Source organism: Urocitellus parryii, chromosome 13 (assembly GCF_045843805.1).
Source record: "Urocitellus parryii isolate mUroPar1 chromosome 13, mUroPar1.hap1, whole genome shotgun sequence".
Classification (NCBI taxonomy): domain Eukaryota; kingdom Metazoa; phylum Chordata; class Mammalia; order Rodentia; family Sciuridae; genus Urocitellus; species Urocitellus parryii.
In genome coordinates this window covers 61,962,593-61,981,242 of record NC_135543.1, presented here as the reverse complement: position 1 = coordinate 61,981,242, position 18,650 = coordinate 61,962,593, and the positions used below count along the sequence as shown (strand labels likewise).

General features: G+C 41.1%; 1 protein-coding gene across 1 annotated transcript; it reads right to left on the bottom strand.

Annotated features, from left to right (window-relative positions):
* Nucleotides 1-355: 355 nt before the first annotated feature.
* Psmg2 (proteasome assembly chaperone 2) lies at nt 356-18,573 on the bottom strand. The gene is made up of 7 exons (XM_026401993.2): nt 18,313-18,573; nt 15,242-15,413; nt 11,503-11,561; nt 7,338-7,456; nt 6,162-6,335; nt 1,364-1,484; nt 356-635 (listed from the first exon to the last, which is right to left on the bottom strand). The coding sequence occupies exons 1-7, from the start codon at nt 18,367-18,369 to the stop codon at nt 543-545; spliced, it is 795 nt and encodes a 264-aa protein (XP_026257778.1). The 5' UTR covers nt 18,370-18,573; the 3' UTR covers nt 356-542.
* Nucleotides 18,574-18,650: the final 77 nt, after the last annotated feature.

Sequence of the window (18,650 nt, the reverse complement as noted above, 5' to 3'; positions counted from 1 at the left end):
GTGTTACTGGGGTAAGTCTACTAGAATCATTAAGACTTCTGATGTGAAAGAGGGAGAAAGATCTGAGCTGCTAAGCTGCTGGCTTTGAATTTGATGGAAGGAGCTATGAACCAAAGACTGTGGCACCCTCCTGAAGGCGGGCAGGGGCTCTCCCCAGGGCCTCAGGAAGGAAAAGCCAGCCATCACCTGGATTTTAGCCGTGTAAGATCTAGTTTTGAATTTCTGATTTCTAGAACTGTAGGTAAAAATAAATGTGTCATTTCATGTCACTAGGTTAGTGAATTAGCACAACAGAAATAGTGAATGAATATAGTCTGTTAAAAAAAATTACGTTTCAGACAGAATCAGTCCGGAAATAAAATTTTACTGTATGAAATTTACATTTGTTACATGTGATGAAAAGTACAGCCAAAGATCTTTTGCTCATCCTTTTTCTAATGTACCCTTGCAAAGTCACATTCTTTATACAGATTATTTAACAGCTGTTAAATAACAGTTGTGCTGACATAAGTATATAAATAAGGTATAAAACAAGAAACAGATCAAAACAGTGCAGGGGGAAGACCACTGCCAAAGAGTAACCTCCAAGAACTTGGAATTTTCCACGGCAAGGCAGATGTTGCAGGGTTATCACTCTGTAATTGAAGAACAAAATACTTTAGTCTTTCAATTTTACCATCAAATCTCCCTTTCAGTTCCTCTTTTACATGGTTTTCATTGTTACAAAAAAATAAAGCAATAAGTTTCTATACCTTTTTAAAAATACAGATAAATTCCTTCAAGTTCCAAATCTTAAAGATATGTTAGAAAGGCTGCAGACAGTCTACTACCTAGAATGAAATTCACAAAGATCAAGGGTTTGTGAATTTCTGAACAACAGAAGTAATTGTATCATTTTTCTTCTTGGCAAAAAGCAAGAATAAAAAGTATAAAGCAGGCTAATGGCTGCCCCTTCCCTGGGCTGTCATGCTCATATTTCAGGATACAGAAAGTTCTTCATTTTGACGTGCAATCGCTACAGGAAGCACTACTCACAGGGCAACACTTTCCGGAAACTTCTCTAAAACAATCCTGAATTCCATAGAAGACCTTCCTAGATGGATGTGTCTGATTAATTAATATAACAAGAATAATGAGTTCAATATAGAATCTGGGGCTTTCCTTTCTGGAAAATGAAGCAACTATAAATAGATTGGTTAACTATCTTACTTGCAAAAGTTCAGCTTAAACTTAATTTTATGTAGAGATATGTCTATATTTAATATAAATTTTTACTTATTTGATCTACTTACATAGAATGTAAAATGTAAGTTAATGAATACAGAGCAGACAAGTCAGAGGTTGCTGGTGTAGTAAGACTTACACATGGTTTGATTATCTGAAGCCATTCATTAAGATACTCCACAAGACCTAGTGCATCTGGGATATTGTCTCCCTCTGAAACAAATTTCAGCAGAACCACCATTTGGATTTCTTTAGAACAGCTACAAGAAATAAAAAGAATAATTCAGTATTCTTCCACTTGTAGATAATTCTAGTGTGTTAGCATTACAGGCAAGATAACCTGCCAGGTTTTAGACAAGGAAAAGATACCATACCATAAAAATCACTGTCTCCCAGGGGCCCACATATACTCTTGTAGGTGTGGGGCAGGAATAGGAGCCTAGAACAACCAGCCAGGGAATGTAGAGATTGTGCCTTGCCCCAAAGCTGCACGGACATCTGTCCTTGCCCAGACCAGCTGTGCTTGGCAATAACATGTGAGCTCTGTTCTGAACTACTCCCCAGACCTACTTGGGAAGACAGTGACTTTCAGAAGGACCACAGCAAAGAGACTGAAAGAAAAACCACAAAACAACACCTTTGTTCTTGGTAATCTAACTCAGTGAAGGCAAACTTGGAGAGTGGAAAGGCTCGAGAGAGGAAAACTCCCTGCTACTTCCCAGAGACAGCACCTACTGGGTGACTGTTCCAACAGGCACTTTCTGTAGTTTATGATTCAACACTTTCTTGAGGAAGCTGTAATCATTTCCATTTTCTAAATGAATCAGTTTAAAATTAGAGGGAACAAGGACAGAATGCCAGGATCTGATTTTTTTTTCCTCCACTGACCAGATACATGGGTCAAATTATTTCATTTCCCTCATCTATGAAAGGACATCAGAACCCAACTTACAGGCTGCTGTGAGGTTTAAAGGAGGTAATGGAGGCAATGTGCTTAAAGGTGACATACAGATTATAGTATGCAAGCGTCAGTAGCTAACATGAGGCAAGAGGTTCAGAAAGACAGAAAGTGTAGTTAACCTGCTCTGCGTTTTTCCATCTGGCAAGTGGCAGGGGAGGGGACCTGAGGCTATTCTTCCTGACTCCCAAATAGCCTCCCTACTATCATGGTAAGTGCCCCCAGCCAGGGGTGACACGGCAGAACACCAATGCAAAGCTTCCAGTTCACCAACAAAAGCAAAAGCACCCTAAAACTAAGAACTAGGAGAAAAATGTAATGTTGAAAGTTGAGAGTGCGTGACTGACAGCCACAGAGGGTGGGGTCCTAAGCAGGGTTCTAAGACAGGAGACTCTGTGAGTTCAGAAGTCAGGAGAGGGCACCAGGAGAGTTTACCACAGCACCTCAGGCTTCTGAGAGCTAAGGGCAGAAGTTGTCAGCACTACTCACACCACTCCACCCTGCAGTTCTTAAGCCCCTTAGAAACTTTCCATCTTTATAGGGAATACTGTGAATTTTGATACTCAGAAAATTCTAGCTGCTAAGTGCTTCTGCTCCAGTGGCCTCAGCAAAGGCTGCTTAGAGAAGGCTAGCCTCCCTGATTGTGCTGCAAGCATTCCAGCTCGTACAGAGCTTCTGCCAGGGCAGCACAACAGCTTTAATATCATCTCACGATCCTCTGTTGACAGAGGAAGATGGGAGAGGGCTATTTCTGTTACACTCTAGGACATTAAAACCTAGCATAAGATATATCCAATTATTAAAGTACAAGTGTACTTCTACTAATTAAATGTGTGATCTCCGATCAGCCACACTGTTACCACCATGTTATCGAATAACCAATATTATCTTTTGCAGAGATGGGAATAAATATTTGTTCTGATAAGGAAAAACAAAATATGTATATTGTAAATAAACTGGAAAATACTCAAGATAATCACTGAAGGAGAAAAAAGGACTCAAAATTGTACACCATATGATCTCATGCACTTTTTTCAATTTCAGATTCTTTTACCATAATTAATGCTTAATTGTACTGAACATGGTTTGGTAATGAATGAATAAAAAAATTTGTTAAAAAACTAAAACTGTGAAAATTCTTCGAATAGGATGAACTCTTATCAGTGTTAAAAATGTCAGAAATGTATTATCTCACATATACATACATTTGATTAACTATAAAGAAGTTTGTAAAAAAATGGGTTAAAAAATTAGTGGAGTTACTTCTGGATGACAAGACTATCACAACATGGTTTCTTTAGATTAGGCTGCATTTTCCAGACAGTCTACGCTGAGCACGTCTAGCTTTCACATTTCCGGGGCACTGTGGCTACCTTTTTGGGCAGCTTTCAATTATTCATGGGGTTTCACTTACACATGGCACAATGCAGAGACCCAAGGAGACCCCAGGCCCTTCTGGCAAGCAGCCCCCTGCTCTCTGGTTCTCTGCATGGATTTCCAGTCCCCTGGGCCACCCCAGTCCCATCTGATTCCTTCAACTTGGCAGGAGGCTGTGCTCTGCTGGGGCGCCCCCTGCAGGCCGGCAGTGCAGAAAGGGTTGCCAGCCAAAGCTGAGCAACTGCGGGACCCCTCAAGTTTGCTCTCAGAGATGAGACTCAGTGCAGGCTGTGCTGTAATGTCTGAGGAACAGTTGTTTCGTTTATTCTGTCAAGTTTCTGTTTTTTTATTGCTGGAGAGCAAGTCTGCTATCAAGTACACTGTTGTGGCCAGAGACAGAAGTCCAGGAGATGACTAGTGAAGACTCAAGTACCACAGAGAGGAGGTAACACAACTATCGACTCTTGGAAACCAGGCAGACTTCTGCAAGGAGGACAAGAGGAGGCAGTGACAGAGGAAATGAAGAATCAAAAAACAACAAGGCGCACAGAAAGCAAGGCTGAAATGGCTGAAGTCCTTCCTCACCAGTAATGACTCTCAATGTGAACGGCTGAGACTCGACCCAAAGGCAGAGACTGGCAGAATGGAGAAGTACATAGATAGGATCCAAACACAGGCTGTTGGACATACCACAGGGTTACAGTGAAAAGATGGAAGATGCTCTGCATACCAAAACCAAGAAGAGCAAGGGCGGCCACTCCAACATCAGACCAAACAGACTAAATCAAAGACTGCAAGAGACTAAGGTCACTCTACACGTAGGAAGGGTCCATTCATTAATAAGACATAACAAACATAACCATATTAAGTGTAAAATAACAGTCTCAGAATGAATGAGGCAGTGATAGAAATGAAGGAGAAATAATCCTACAATAGTAGACTGGGTTACCCCACATTCAACAATGGCTAGAAAGTTAGCCACAAAATTAGTAAGGAAAAAGAAGACTTGGACAATATTATAAATCAGTTCTAATGATCATATACTACCCCCCTCCCCAACAAAACAGCAATACTTTTTCTCAGATACATATAGTAGGGGCTGGGGATGTGGCTCAAGCGGTAGCGCGCTCGCCTGGCATGTGTGCGGCCCGGGTTCGATCCTCAGCACCACATACAAAGATGTTGTGTCTGCCGAAAACTAAAAAAAATAAATATTAAAAAATTCTCTCTCTCTCTCTCTTTAAAAAAAAAAAAAGATACATATAGTACATTCTCCAGGATAGATCATATATTTTGCCACAAAACAAGCATTGATGATTCCGGTTCTCAGGAGGCTGAGGCAGGAGCATCACAAGTTGGAGGCCAGATGGATAACTTAACAAGACCCTGTCCTAACATAAAGATAGGGCTGGGTTTTAGCTCAGTGGTAGAGCTTTTTTTTTTTTTTTTTTTTTGCCTACTATGTGCTAGGCTCTGGGTTTGATCTACAGTACTGCCAAGAAAACCCAGCAATTCTACAAATAATAAATAAGTTTACACCTTGTGGGGGAAGAAAGGAGAAAGGGAGAGAAGGAGTGAGCGAGGAAGGGAGGGGGAAGGGAGAGAGGAAGAGAGAGAGACACACAGAAGCAAACGCAAGCTGGCATAAGGAAGAAAATAATAAGAGATTACAATGCAGGTAAGTAAAAGAATAGAAACAGAAAATCAATGATCTTTTTAAAGATCAACAAAACTGACAAACCTTTAGACTAATAAGAAATAAGACAAATAAATTCAGAAATGAAAAAGTGGGGACATTACTAGCAATTTTACAGAAATAAAAAAATAAAAAATTATTTCACTCGTACAGATTTTCTATTTAGGAAACGAAATTCTGGAAGTGGGCAGGGTGATGGAGACATGTGGTGAGATTACACTTAATGTCATTTAGCTGTACACTTAAAAAGCAATGAAAACGGTAAGTTTATGTGTATTTTACTGCCATGGAAAGACAGTGTTTGGAGAAACTATGTGGAATAATCAGAATCCCTAAAATGTCACACACCAACACAGCACCAAATATGGCTTTTCAGGAACCATGTCTTTTATAACCAAATTTAAATTTTTTTTTTAGAAGTTTATTAAAGGACAGCAGAAAAGACTTTCCCCGGAGGAAGAAGGGGACCCAAGAGGTGGAATCCCCCAAATTTAAATTTTTCCCCTATAAGCAAGATCTCTAGCATAGCACCTATTTTCCTAAATATATATTTTTTTTTAAAGAGAGAGAGAGAGAGAGAATTTTAATATTTATTTTCCAGTTTTCGGTGGACACAACATCTTTGTTTGTATGTGGTGCTGAGGATCGAACCCAGGCCGCACGCATGCCAGGCCAGCATGCTACGGCTTGAGCCACATCCCCACCCTTCTAAATACATTTTCAAAGTTCCAATAAAAAAAATCCAATATACTCCTAATTACTTTAAATTTTTTTTGGAGACAGGGTCTCAATTCCTGGACTTCAAGTAATCCTCCAGCCTCAACCTCCTCAGAGCTAGATACAGATGTGAATCACAATGCCAAACAACTTTAACTTGTAAGTAAAGTGAGAAACAGACACACTCACCTTTCATCATAGAGTGTTTTTGTGATCCCTCCTCCTGGAACACGGACACAAAACTCAGAATCATCCATTTGAGGGATGCATGGACTTTTTTCCATTTCTTGCCAGTTAAGGCTCTGTATTTTACTTTGAACATTTTTTTGCACAGAAGGTGTAAGCAGGTACCGGAAGGGAGTACTAGAAACAATCATACATAATCACCTTTTCAAAAATTACAAACATGAATACTAAGGTGAATATTATCAGTTTTTAACCAATATCATCTTGGTCTCCACATGTTCTACTGCATAAGGCAAGTTATGCGTTAGCTGATGATGGAAGGGCAACTCAGGCAGAACACATCACCTGGCTTGACGCTTACATACCAGGAGGGAGTGAAAGACAGGAAAACTTCAACCAACGAAAGCCATTGTGAAAATCAACCCACTTTCTATTGCTATGTTCCCTTCTGCAATGGGGTCTGAAATGTCTGTGGTGAGAACCTTAGAAGTTAGCTCCTTTTGAAACTTTAACTATGGGCTTATTGATATTTTTCACCCTGATTTTACAGGTGTATTGATGATAAAATTTATGATCAAAATTAACTAAAAGTCAATATTCAGAATATAAGAGTATTCTATATAATATCTTATTAACTATGTGACAAAGACAAAATATCATTTATATCCTATTTCTGGGATACTCTGTCATATATTAAAGAATATACTCTGACAGGCTAGGCAACTATACTTAAAGGCAACTGGATTTCTGCATATACAAATGGGTGCATTTTGAAAATAAATAGAAACATCAATGTAATCTCTCAAAAGTTAGCAATTAACATAGCCTTGGTGTGGTTTGCCCAGCATGGACAAGGCCCTGGGTTTTTACCAAGGAAATACCAAGAGCATGGTTCCAAAGCTTGCTCTCCACCAAAGTCCTAACTGTGAGGACCTACTAACTACACTCCCCTTATTTCTTTTTTTTGAGAGAGAGAATTTTTAATACTTATTTTTTAGTTTTCGGCGGACACAACATCTGTTTGTATGTGGTGCTGAGGATCGAACCCGGGCCGCGCACATGCCAGGCGAGCACGCTACTGCTTGAGCCACATCCCCAGCCCTCCCCTTATTTCTTATCTTTCTTTTACCTTCCTCTAAAATGGCCATACCAAATACCATAACGAAGTCAAGAACACACCTGCGCAGCTGGAGATCATTGCGCTGGTAGGAATGAGTACTTGAAAGGACGATGACTTTGGCACAGCCACTGCTTTGCACCCAGGAGAGCAGCTTTTCACAGAATGACTTGGATTTATACTTTGTGTACATTGAGAGAATAAACAGACAATGTGAAAGTGAGATCTTAGGGTAGAAGAATAGCGTCTACATTATCCACTTTATGTGACAACAATAAATAACTTAGACACTAAAATTATTAGTACTGTCAGATCCACTTAATGTTTTTAAATTGAAAATGGAAGATAAACAGCTGTAAACTATTTGATATATTTTTACAATGGCAAAATAAACTAACTGTAAGGAATCTATATTTCTAAGGAAAATGTCTCATTTCTCTGCTTAAGAAATCTACTGTTACGTAATAATCATCACATGGTCATCTATGAAGTGTTCTTGCCAGAAAATTTCTGCCTGGAATCTGATTGGGTGGTAGCAATCAGGTGACTGAGAATGCTGAACATCTGACCTCAAGTCCTCATACAAGCCAACACTAGGAAGAAGAGGAGGAAGGGGGCCAGCTGTACACGGAGGGGCACCAATTTAAAAGATGTAATGGAGAAATGTAACATGTTAACCTTGACTGGATCCAGAACTGGAGGATATTTTGGGGACAAGCGGGGAAACCAGAATACCCTGGATGACACTTCTGAACAAGGCCTGAAATGTTTATTCTCTGAATGTGGTATCGACAATGTGGTTGTGAGAGAGAATGTCCTTGATCTTGACTATACTTTGTTCTTTTCTAGTGCTAGAGCACCCAGGGCCTCACACACACTAGGCAAGCACCTACCACTAGGCCATAACATAAGCCCTGTCCTTCTTGAATGCTGTGTGCTGAAGCATTTGGGGGACAATACCATGTTGCTAGCCTATGTTTGGATTGCCTGGCAGAAGGACACTGTTTACGCATTGTGTGTTCACATGCATAAAGAGAGATCAAGTGGGTTCGACAACAAGATGTGAAGTTGGTGAATCTGGAATATGGATTATAAATTTTAGGGGAAAAACTCACTTTATGAGAATTCTTAAATTTAAAATATAGGTAAAAATGGTTAACTTTAGAAAGAAGAGAGTAGCATAATACAGTAGTTAAGAGAGGCAGGTTCTGAAGTCAGGTTGCCTGGGTGTGGGACATAGGTCCTTTCCAGACTCTGCATCTCAGGCAAAGTCCTTAACCTTTCTGGACTTCAGTTTCCTCCTTAGAAAAACAATGAAATGATATTTGTGCCTGCCTCAGCTTGTTGTGAGGATTAAAGGGATAATAAAGTGCTTAGCATAGCATCAGTAAAGAATCAATGCTCAGTAATTTTTGCTATTTTTAAATCATTTCCATCTACTAAAAATCCATTTAGAGGGGCTGGGGATGTGGCTCAAGCGGTAGCGCGCTCGCCTGGCATGCGTGCGGCCCGGGTTCGATCCTCAGCACCACATACAAAGATGTTGTGTCCGCCGAAAACTAAAAAAAAATAAATATTAAAAAATTCTCTCTCTCTCTCTTAAAAAAAAAAATCCATTTAGAAGTATCTGAATGGCCCACCTTAATTTTTAAACTGACTCTGTTTATGAAGAGAATCAGTGAGCAATTTTCCTTATGGCATTGTTAAGTTAAAAAAAAAAGGAGTGATTCTAATACTAATAGTCACAGCAACACTATTCACGATAGCCTCAAATGGAAAAACCGAATGTAGCATCAACAGTGCAATGGACCACTATGGTTTATTTATATATCAGAATAGCGCATGAAGGTGAGAACCAATTACTGCTACTTGCAACAACATGGATGAACCGTACAAGGGGAATGTTGACTGCAGAAAGCCAGACACAGTACATCGTACAATCTGAGATACCATCTATATAGGACTCATTGTGGCAGCTCTTGGAATGCTGACAATATTCTTTCTCTCTCTTTTTTTTTTGGTAGCAGGGACTGAATCTCAGGGGTACTCAACCACTGAGCCACATCCCCAGCTCTATTTTGTTTTTTATTTAGAGACAGGGTCTCATTGAGTTGCTTAGTGCCTTGCTTCTGCTGAGGTTGGCTTTGAACTCTTACAATCCTCCTGCCTCAGCCTCCTGAGCTGCTGGGCTTACAGGCATGCGCCACTACACACCCGTTGACAATATTCTATTTCTTCATCTGGAGGCTAATTTCAGAGATTAGTTAGATTAAGTGGGAGCGTGCTATAAAGATAAGGATAAAAATAAAGATAAAGGAAGAGGTGACAAATTGGGTCACAAAAGTACCTGGAGTTATTAAAGGAAAGAGACGTTAAATTAATTAAAATGGGGAAATTCAACTTCTACGGATAAGGAAATGTACCTGACTATTTTAGTATAATTAATCAGAAAGGAAAACAGATAAAGAAAACTCAGTTATTACAATTTTTAAAGATTGTAGGTGAATATTGTCCTTGGTTTTGCGAGCAGGAGTCTCCAAATTTACTTACTCAGGGCTAGCAGGAGAGAGAGAGTGAACACACCTGGGAGTAGCCTTTTATTGGGGAACAAGAGATTCAGGGGAGAATTTCATCCAATGAAGGTTGAGGGGGGGCTGCACTCCAAGGTCAGGGTCAGTGATTGGGTCCCCGGGGTCAGTGGTCAGGCACACCCCCACACGGATGGGCTCTCTCATCAGGAAAGGGCCGGGAAAGCTTCGACACAGCCAAAGCGCCTCAGACCCTTAACGGGTGCCACCCAATCACGTGTCAGAAATGGCTTCCCACATTGAAATTTCATCAAGCTATACATTTATGGTTTGTAAAAATGTATGTTATACTTCATTAAAAAATTAAAACAAGTACTATGCAGTTAACCTTAATAACTTAATATTTCAGACCTCCTGAACACATATACCTTAAGTCATTTCAAATAACCCACTCAATAAATATCTATTGATAGTTTCCTTGTGTGAAAAGCTCTGTCCTAGGTACTGGGGATTTCAGAATGAGCACCATAATGTCAATTCTCTCAGGAAACTCACTTCTTCTTAGTGAGGAAGATAATAAACATGTTATGCCAGGAAGTGATAATTTCTGAAGAACGTAAATACAGAAAAAGGAGACAGAAGATGGTAAGGGACAGCTTTTCTGATGAGGCAACATTTAAGCAATAAGGCAACGAGCCATTTGGCTTTGTAGGGGAAAAGCATTCCAGGCAGAGAATCAGGGGCAGGATTCTGAGCTGGGCATGAAGGACAAGTGTCTGAAGAACAACCAGGCAGCTATGGAGGATGCAGGTCAGAGCCTGCATATAAAATATAGTAGCTGTCCCACAGGACTCTTTGAGCGTGGTAACGCTCTTTACACGTGTGCTTACAGACAACTTGAAATGTGGTTACTGACCCAGGAACCCATTGTTTAACTTTATTTACTTTAAATCAATGAATTAACATTTAAATAGCTACATGGTAGGGGCGATGAGAGTAGAGCTTAGTGGTACAGCCCCTGCTTAGCACACAGGAGGCTGGGTTCAATCCCCAGCACTGCCAATAAACAAATGAACGAATAAATAGCTACATGTGGCCAGTAGGTACCAGATCAGAAACTTGAAGGCTTGGTAAAGGGTTATGAATTCACTGTGAGGAGGTAGGAAGCCACAGGAGGGTTCTAAAGAGAGCACTGATGTGATTTGACTTGGTTTAAAGGATCATAAATGTTGCTGTTAAAAGACTATGAAAAGGTTCATGGTAGGGAGTGGGCAAGAGTGAAAATGGGCTTAAGAGATGAGGAGTGGTTCAGGCTGAGTGGTAGCACAGGCAGTGGCACTGGAGGAGTAAGTTGGATTCAGAGCATAATTTTGATACATAGGTACTTTAACAGATACTCAAATTTTTTAAATTTTATTTTTTAATTGGTTCTAATTAGTTATATATGACATTAGAATGCATTTTGACACATTGCATACAAATGGAGCACAACTTCTTTCTCTGGCTGAACATGGTGCAGAGTCACACAGGTAGTGTAATCATACATGTGTGTATACAGCATAATGATGCCCATCTCATTTCACCGTCCTTCCCATCCCGACACCCCCTCCCTACTTTTGAATTCTTAATGATACCGACTCGATATTTTCTCATTACATTTTAATTTAATAAACTTAAGAAGTGAATATAACATACCAACCTTGATAAAAATGGATCTTAACTGAAGAGCCACAAGCTTCTTTGAAGGCAATGAATATACTACAAGGAAAAGAAGAAACTGAAATCATACAATAGTTAAATTGAAGGATTCTGAAAGTTGAAAAATTTTTAAATATATATATTTATAGTTGTTGATGGACCTTTATATTTCATTTATTTATATGCAGTGTAGAGAATCGAACCTAGTGCCTCACACATGGTAGGCAAGCACTCTACCATTAAGCCACAACCCCAGTCCTAAATGTTGGAATTATTAATGATAAAAAATAAAATTCGAATAATATAATAGCTTTTACATCTAAGTATTTTCAGTAACTAAAATATAGAATATATGTACTATATTAATTGGTTAAAATAAAACATTTTAGAAGTAACTCAAAATGTGTGCCAGTGAGCTTTATTCTATGGAACATATTCATAAGTTAACTCGGGCATGGTGGACACTCCTGTAGTTCTAATTACTTCAGAGGCTGGGCAGGAGGACAGCTTGAACCCTCGAGTTTGGAGCCAGCCTAATTAACAGAGAGTCATATCTCCTAAATCAGAGAAGTATTTCCCTGGAAATTTCTGGTATTATGATAAGAAAGCTACACTTTTTTATCTGATATTCCTCCCTCTTCTCTCCTGAGAACAGTAATATTCACAAGGATTAACAGAAGAACTAGGTAGGTAAGTTTGTGTTCTTTTGGAGTTTTTAAAAGACCTCAAATAACAAAAAATTTCTGTGAGTCAGCATGTGTGTATTTTTTCTGGGAAAAGGATTCATAGCTCTCACCAGATTCTACAAGAAGCCAGCTCTAGAGAGGCTAAAGGCCCCTTGTCCAACCTTACCTCTGTGAATGAGAAGTTCTTGTATGAACTGAGGGCAGAACAGAGTCACTCAATCCAGAGGAAGAGGCCACTGTGGCAAGGAGTCAGTTTTTGGTACCAGGAATTGAACCAGGGGCACTTAACCACTGAGCCACATCCCTGGTCCGTTTTAATATTTTATTTAGAGACAGGGTCTGAATGAGTTGCTTTTGGCCTCACTAAGTTCTTGAGGCTGGCTTTGAACTCTCAATCCTCCTGCCTAAGCCTCCCAAGTCTCAGGGATTATAGGCGTGTGCCACCACGCCTGTCTAAGGGGTAAGTTTTTGATTACTATAAATGGATTACAAATAACCTAGTTTGGGCATATCCTTTGGTAGGTCAGGTCTCTCCTGTTACAAGTTTCTGGGGGACTGTCATCTGTGATTGGTGTGACTAGGGGTTATACCACACTCAGAAGACTATTAAATACCACTACACTCAGGCCAAAGGGACTAGAACAGGAAGTTTAGGAATTAATGAAACGAGAATAAATTCAGGGAAAAAGGACTAAGGCACAGGCCACTCAGGCCTCTGATCTGTGACATACCCCTTTAATCCTGTGGTAGAGATTTTCTCAGCACAGAAAAAGATAACAGGGAGCCATCTGCATCAGTTGGAGCCTACCATAGCTCAGCTGCAACAGTGTTGTTACTCTGTAGTACAGAAGTAGAATGCCTAATCAGAAATGTATATTACCTCATATGGAACATAAAGAAATAGTATGTAAAAGAAAACTAACAAAAATATATAAGGCTATGTATGCAACCCTACGCTAGGGGCTCAGCCTTTGGATGATAATCTGCTGAGCCAGTGCTGGCACTGAATACAACTGCTTCCTGCTGACATCCTTGGTGTCTTTTGTCTCTGTCCAAATATCCTACAACAGTCCAAATTAACAGATCTGGGTACAAAAAGCATGTATCTATAGGGATGGAGGGTAAGACAGCACAAGATATACCATTTTCAATAACAGCAAGTCTCATACTCTCCATTAATAAATCATGAAATTCTTTTTTGTTATTAGACCCTGTTTCCCAGTACTCCCCGCTGCCCCTGACATGACATAATATGAAAACAATACCACCTTTTATGTATTCTGGCCAAAAATATTATCTCGTAGCAAATCAAGACAACAGACCTAATTCCAGGTTCAGAAAATACAGGGGGCTAGAGGAAGAAGCCAAAAGAGAGCACAAGGAAATAAATTGGTTTTGTGAAGAGAAAAGGACTACTCTAGAGTAAAAGTGTTTCAAGGGCACAACAATCAGCACGGATCCTGGTTTGGAGAAATAAACTATATGTGACATTTTGAGGCAAATCAATACAGATTATGCATAGGAAAATATTTAAAAATTAATTTTTTGAACATTGCTAATGTCGTTTTAGGTACATGATAGGCCTATGAAGAATTATGGTCTTATGGTATTAAAAACTTACATATCAGGAGCACTGAACAACTCAATCTCTGAGACTTATCTATACTGTATTACCATGAATTCTAAAACATTTGAGGGGATAAATACAAGGTTTAGCTGAAGCAGCACTATTAAGCATTGCACTGAGCCTACTGGAATTTCTTTTCCTCTATCTATAATACTAGCAATGGTTACATATGCCACTAAGAACAGAAAATAAAACAGACAAAAGGAAAAAGATCTGAGTTGAAAAAAGTGGAACTCTGAAAGGCTACCCAGACCACAAGCACAACACACTTTCATAATCTTCATCGGAGTTTCCATTACACTGCTTTTCTTTTCTTCTTTTTGAGAAGTCATGTGGGAGGAAGTCTTGTTGTGTGACCCAGGCCTCTTGTCAAGAAGTCTTATCCTGTGATCCAGGCCAGCCACAGGCTCCAGGTGACATACCAGCCTCAGCACTGTGAGTGGCTGGGACCACAGGTGTGGCTTCTGTGCCCAGGTCAGACCTTTCTGATTTAAAGGAACTCCATCAGGTGGGAGAGATAAGCATGCCGACCAACCACCGGCAAGCATACTAAGAGAGAGCTCTGGCTGGGGTAGTATTGAAAATGCTAAGCCAGGACCTTCTGTGTTTATACTAAGGAAGAACTCCACACTGCAGTGGAGCTGTTACAATGTCCACTTTATGCTTTGAAAATTGCCCTTGCTGCTCTATCTCTGTGACTTATTTTTTTTTCTTATTTTTTTTTTTTTGTGACTTATTTTTAAAAGACATGTTTCTCTTCCTCTCTCCCCACTCCTCCCTAATCTCTCCTCTGCCCCAATCTCAGGGAAAACAGTATTACCTTTCTTCCCCATTTTAGGCAGATTTATCAGTCCTTGAGTACCCACCCACGATAGGAAAGAAGTAATCCAGACTTTGGGTGGTACCAGAAGATCTCAGAAATGACTATCTCCCAAATTAACAAGTGAATCACAACTCAACACAGAAGTCCGTGACTTTAGTAGCCTTTGCATCACCTCTTTAAAACCCACTGTTAGCCAGTGGCACAGCCTCTTATCCCAGTGGCTTGGGAGGCAGAGGCAGGAGGATCCCAAGTTCAAAGACAGCCTCAGCAAAAGTGAGGTGCTAAGCAACTCAATGAGACCCTGTCTCTAAATAAAATACAAAGTAGGTCTGAGGATGTGGCTCAGTGGTTGGGTGCTCCTAAATTCAATCCCTGGTACCAAACAACAACAACAACAACAACAAAAAACAAACCCCTGTTCTTGCTGATGGGGAGATTCACAGCCTCACAGCCTCTGGGACAGGAGTCCCCTGTGTTTCTCCTTTGTTGCAAAGCAATTAAACTCCTTTTTCCTTTTTCTCAAAACTGTGTCCTCGTTATTGGATTGGCATTGGGGATAAGAACCGAGCTTTTGGTAACATAACAGAACATGCCAAAGACATACCTTCAGCATTTGTACTGAGTTCTGTTGAATTGTCTTCTTCAGTTGCATATGGATTGTTCCCAACTATTGGCACCAGGCAATCGGTATAGAAGTAGCCAATTTTACGCATGTTCAATGTAGAAATGATCAGATCTATTGCAAGCTGTCCAACATTTCCAACAGATACTGCGGGCTGAAAAAAAGACATTTTCAATAAGTCATCAAAATTAGGAGCACTTCAAACAGTTTAGACAGAAGATAATAATTGACTGTTTGGAATGCATATATGTTCAGGTGCATAGCTAGATACTGACTCTTTCATGTAGTAAAACAAACTAAGTTCCTGCTCTTGTGGAACTTCCATTCCAGTGAGGGAGTAGTTTACCTGTAATAAAAATAAAGAGCAAAATATACAGTGTTAGTTCTACGAAGAAAAATACAGTGAATGAATGGGAGCAGGTTTATATGTAGTTGGATGCAATTTTAAATAGGGAGATCCAGGTTTCACTTCAAGTGATGAGTCACTATATTAAAGTGGTAAAGGACAGTCATAGAGAAACCTGGGAAAACAATACTCAAGGAAGCTGGAAAGCAAGTATAAAGTCTGTAAAGGATCTATAAAAGAAATCTCTTGGGCTTCTTTCCATTTGCTTTGTTGGTCTCCTTTCTATCCACTTCCTGAGGTTGGCATGATCTTTTAACATTAAACACACACACTCTCCCGTAATTTCAAACGGCCAACCTACATCACATGACAAGTTTTTGGGCTCCAGAGTCTACTGGACATATCTACATGGTTATATCACAGGCAATTCCCATTCCACTTGTATTAAACCAACTTTTGCTCAAACGTGTTCTCATATTTGTATTTTACAAAAGAACATCTTCTCTTGACTACCTTATCTAGGAAATGTCTTCCTTTCCCCTCATCAACTTAATATATGACAATTTTTATTGATTTATCTTCAAAATACCTCTTTAATGAGCTCCTCCTTTGCATTCTTCCAGCAATTGCCTTTTTTTGTCCTTCAATGTTCTTACCTAAGTTTTCTCCTACTTCTCATAGCTGTTGTCCACCAAACTCCTGGTTATCTACTACATATAATTCCCTTCTCAAAGATTCTGCTACTTTGGTTGGACTCATCTGTATCACCCTTCTTTTCCTCACTACTGGACTGTTCCCATGAGCATGTACACATGTTGTAAATCTTCCATTCTAAAAAGTCTTCCCTTATTCCATATACTCCTCTCCCTCCCACCTCATTTCTGTTGCCTTTCATAGCCCAAATTCTCCAAGAGTTGTCTACTACACATAAGTGGGAACTTTATCTTTGAATGAATGCATACATATGTTGCTGAAAGCTTGTTCTTTGTCCCAGATGCCAATCCAATAACAAAGACCTGGTTTTGAGAAAAGGGAAAAAGAAGGTTTATTGCTTTGATAGCTTAGGAAGAGAGATCAGGAAGGAGAAGATCAGGGAAAAGGTTAGGGAAAAGAAGATAAGGGAGGAGAAGGTCAAGAAGGAGAAGGTTAGGGAAAAGATCAAGGAGGAGGGTCAAGAAGAAGATTGGAAAAAAGAACAAAACACATAAATTTCAAAGCCCCAAGGGATCTAGTCAAAGCATCAAGTGAGCCCATTACACATATACCTACAATCTCTACCTACTCTTCTCCCTACTGAACTCACCCCAGGACAGCTTCCCTCTTCGCCACCCCATCCATAACTATTTGCCCAGTGACCCCTCTAACTTACATGTTGGTACCAAATCCTTAACATGTTTGATATTTTATGAATAAAAGAAAGCTATTGTCTATACATATATTTCTTCTAAGGAATTAATCATAGGTGTGATAAAAATGCATATAACAATATTTACTTTTGCATTATTTCTGAGAGTAAAAATTTTGAAATAATGCCTAAATGTCCATCAGTATGAAATGATTAAATAAAGTGAAGTGCTGGCAAAAGGAAAAAAAAAAAAGCTATTGTCACTTCAAGCATTACACCACTCCAAAAAGTGCATTTTTCAGTGCTACATTCTGGGTTCACAGGGACCCCAGCTTATTCTCTCTCAATGTTTCATTCCAACTCTTTGTAGTCCTCAATGCTTATGCACCTCTGCTTTTAGCATCCATCTTTCAGAAATGCACCCTCTCCCATCTTTTGGACACAAATTTCTCTACATGGCTATTTAAATTTTCTTTTTAGTTGTCAATGTATATTTATTATATTTACTTATATATGGTGCTGACAATCGAACCCAGTGCGTCACTCAAGCTAGGCAAGCGCTCTACCACTGAGCCTCAGCCCCAACCCCTCCACACAGCTTGACTTTTAGATTGAACTCATCCACTGAGCCCATCCGCAGCTCCTTTTTGTATTTTATTTAGAGACAGGGTCTCACTGAGTTGCTTAGTGTCTCCCTGTTGCTGAGGCTGGCTCTGAACTCGAGATCCTTCTGCCTCTGCCTCCCCAGCCGCTGAGCGTGCGCTACACAGATTTTCTTAACAAGCTCCTGTGTCCCTCTCCCTGTCGATCACCTAAGGCCTTTCTCTCTCGTTGTCAAGCTCTGATTCCAGTATTAACTGGTGAGGATTTCCAGCTAGCTAGTAAGCTCTTTGAGGACAGCATCTAACCTCAGCACCACCAAGTAGAACGTTCACCGAAACAAATCGGAAGACGGCAGCTCTAGGAGGACCAGAACTTGGCACTGGCGCCTGACAGCTCTCTTGTTACCTAACAGTGGTTCTAACGATGAGGTGCTGGCCGAGGAGCGACCTAAAGCACGTGTTTTGAGGACACACTGCAGGGATGCGCGGCCCGCCGTGCGCGGTCCCCGACTGTCGCTCGCAGGCCTGTTACGTTTCGCGGGCAACAAAGACGGCCCGCGAACGTCGGTTCCCAGCGCGGACAAAGGTTGGCTCCCGACCGCCGCCCCGCGCGACCGACGCCCTCCGCCACCACCTCCCCAATATTATTTCGGTCTCAACCACTGAAATAAAGACGCGCGCCTTCGCCCTGCCGCGGCCCCGCGGGGCCCCCGGGTGGGGTCGCTCCGGGGGGCCGCAATCCGCGCGCGCTCACACTTACCATCAGCAGGGTGAAGCCCGTCAGGTCAGGCACCCAATCCCCGCAGGGAACAAACATGACCGCGGCGGGCGGGCAGGGAGGCTGCGCGCGGGCGCGAGAGAACGAGGCCTCAGGAAGGCGCGGGGCCTCGCAGATCCCTGGGGTCCCGCGCGACGCGACCGGGGTCCTTCGAGTCCCCTGGCGCCGGGTCCTGAGAGGCTGTCCAGCCTCCTGCCGGCGCGCGGCGCGCGGCGCGCAAAGAGGCGGCCGGGGGTAGACAGGCGGTGGGCCTCGCCGTAGGAGCCCTGGCCAGGCGCGGCGGCGGGGGCGGGCCCTGAGGGAGGGCGGGCGGCGAGTGA

Coding starts and splice junctions, on each gene's coding strand:
- Psmg2 (XM_026401993.2), bottom strand. CDS start 18,369: ATGTTTGTTCCCTGCGGGGATTGGGTGCCTGACCTGACGGGCTTCACC. Junction 6,336..7,337: donor AATGATCTCCAGCTGCGCAG/GTGTGTTCTTGA, acceptor GATTGTTTCTAG/TACTCCCTTCCGGTACCTGC. Junction 1,485..6,161: donor AAAACACTCTATGATGAAAG/GTGAGTGTGTCT, acceptor TATTTCTTGTAG/CTGTTCTAAAGAAATCCAAA.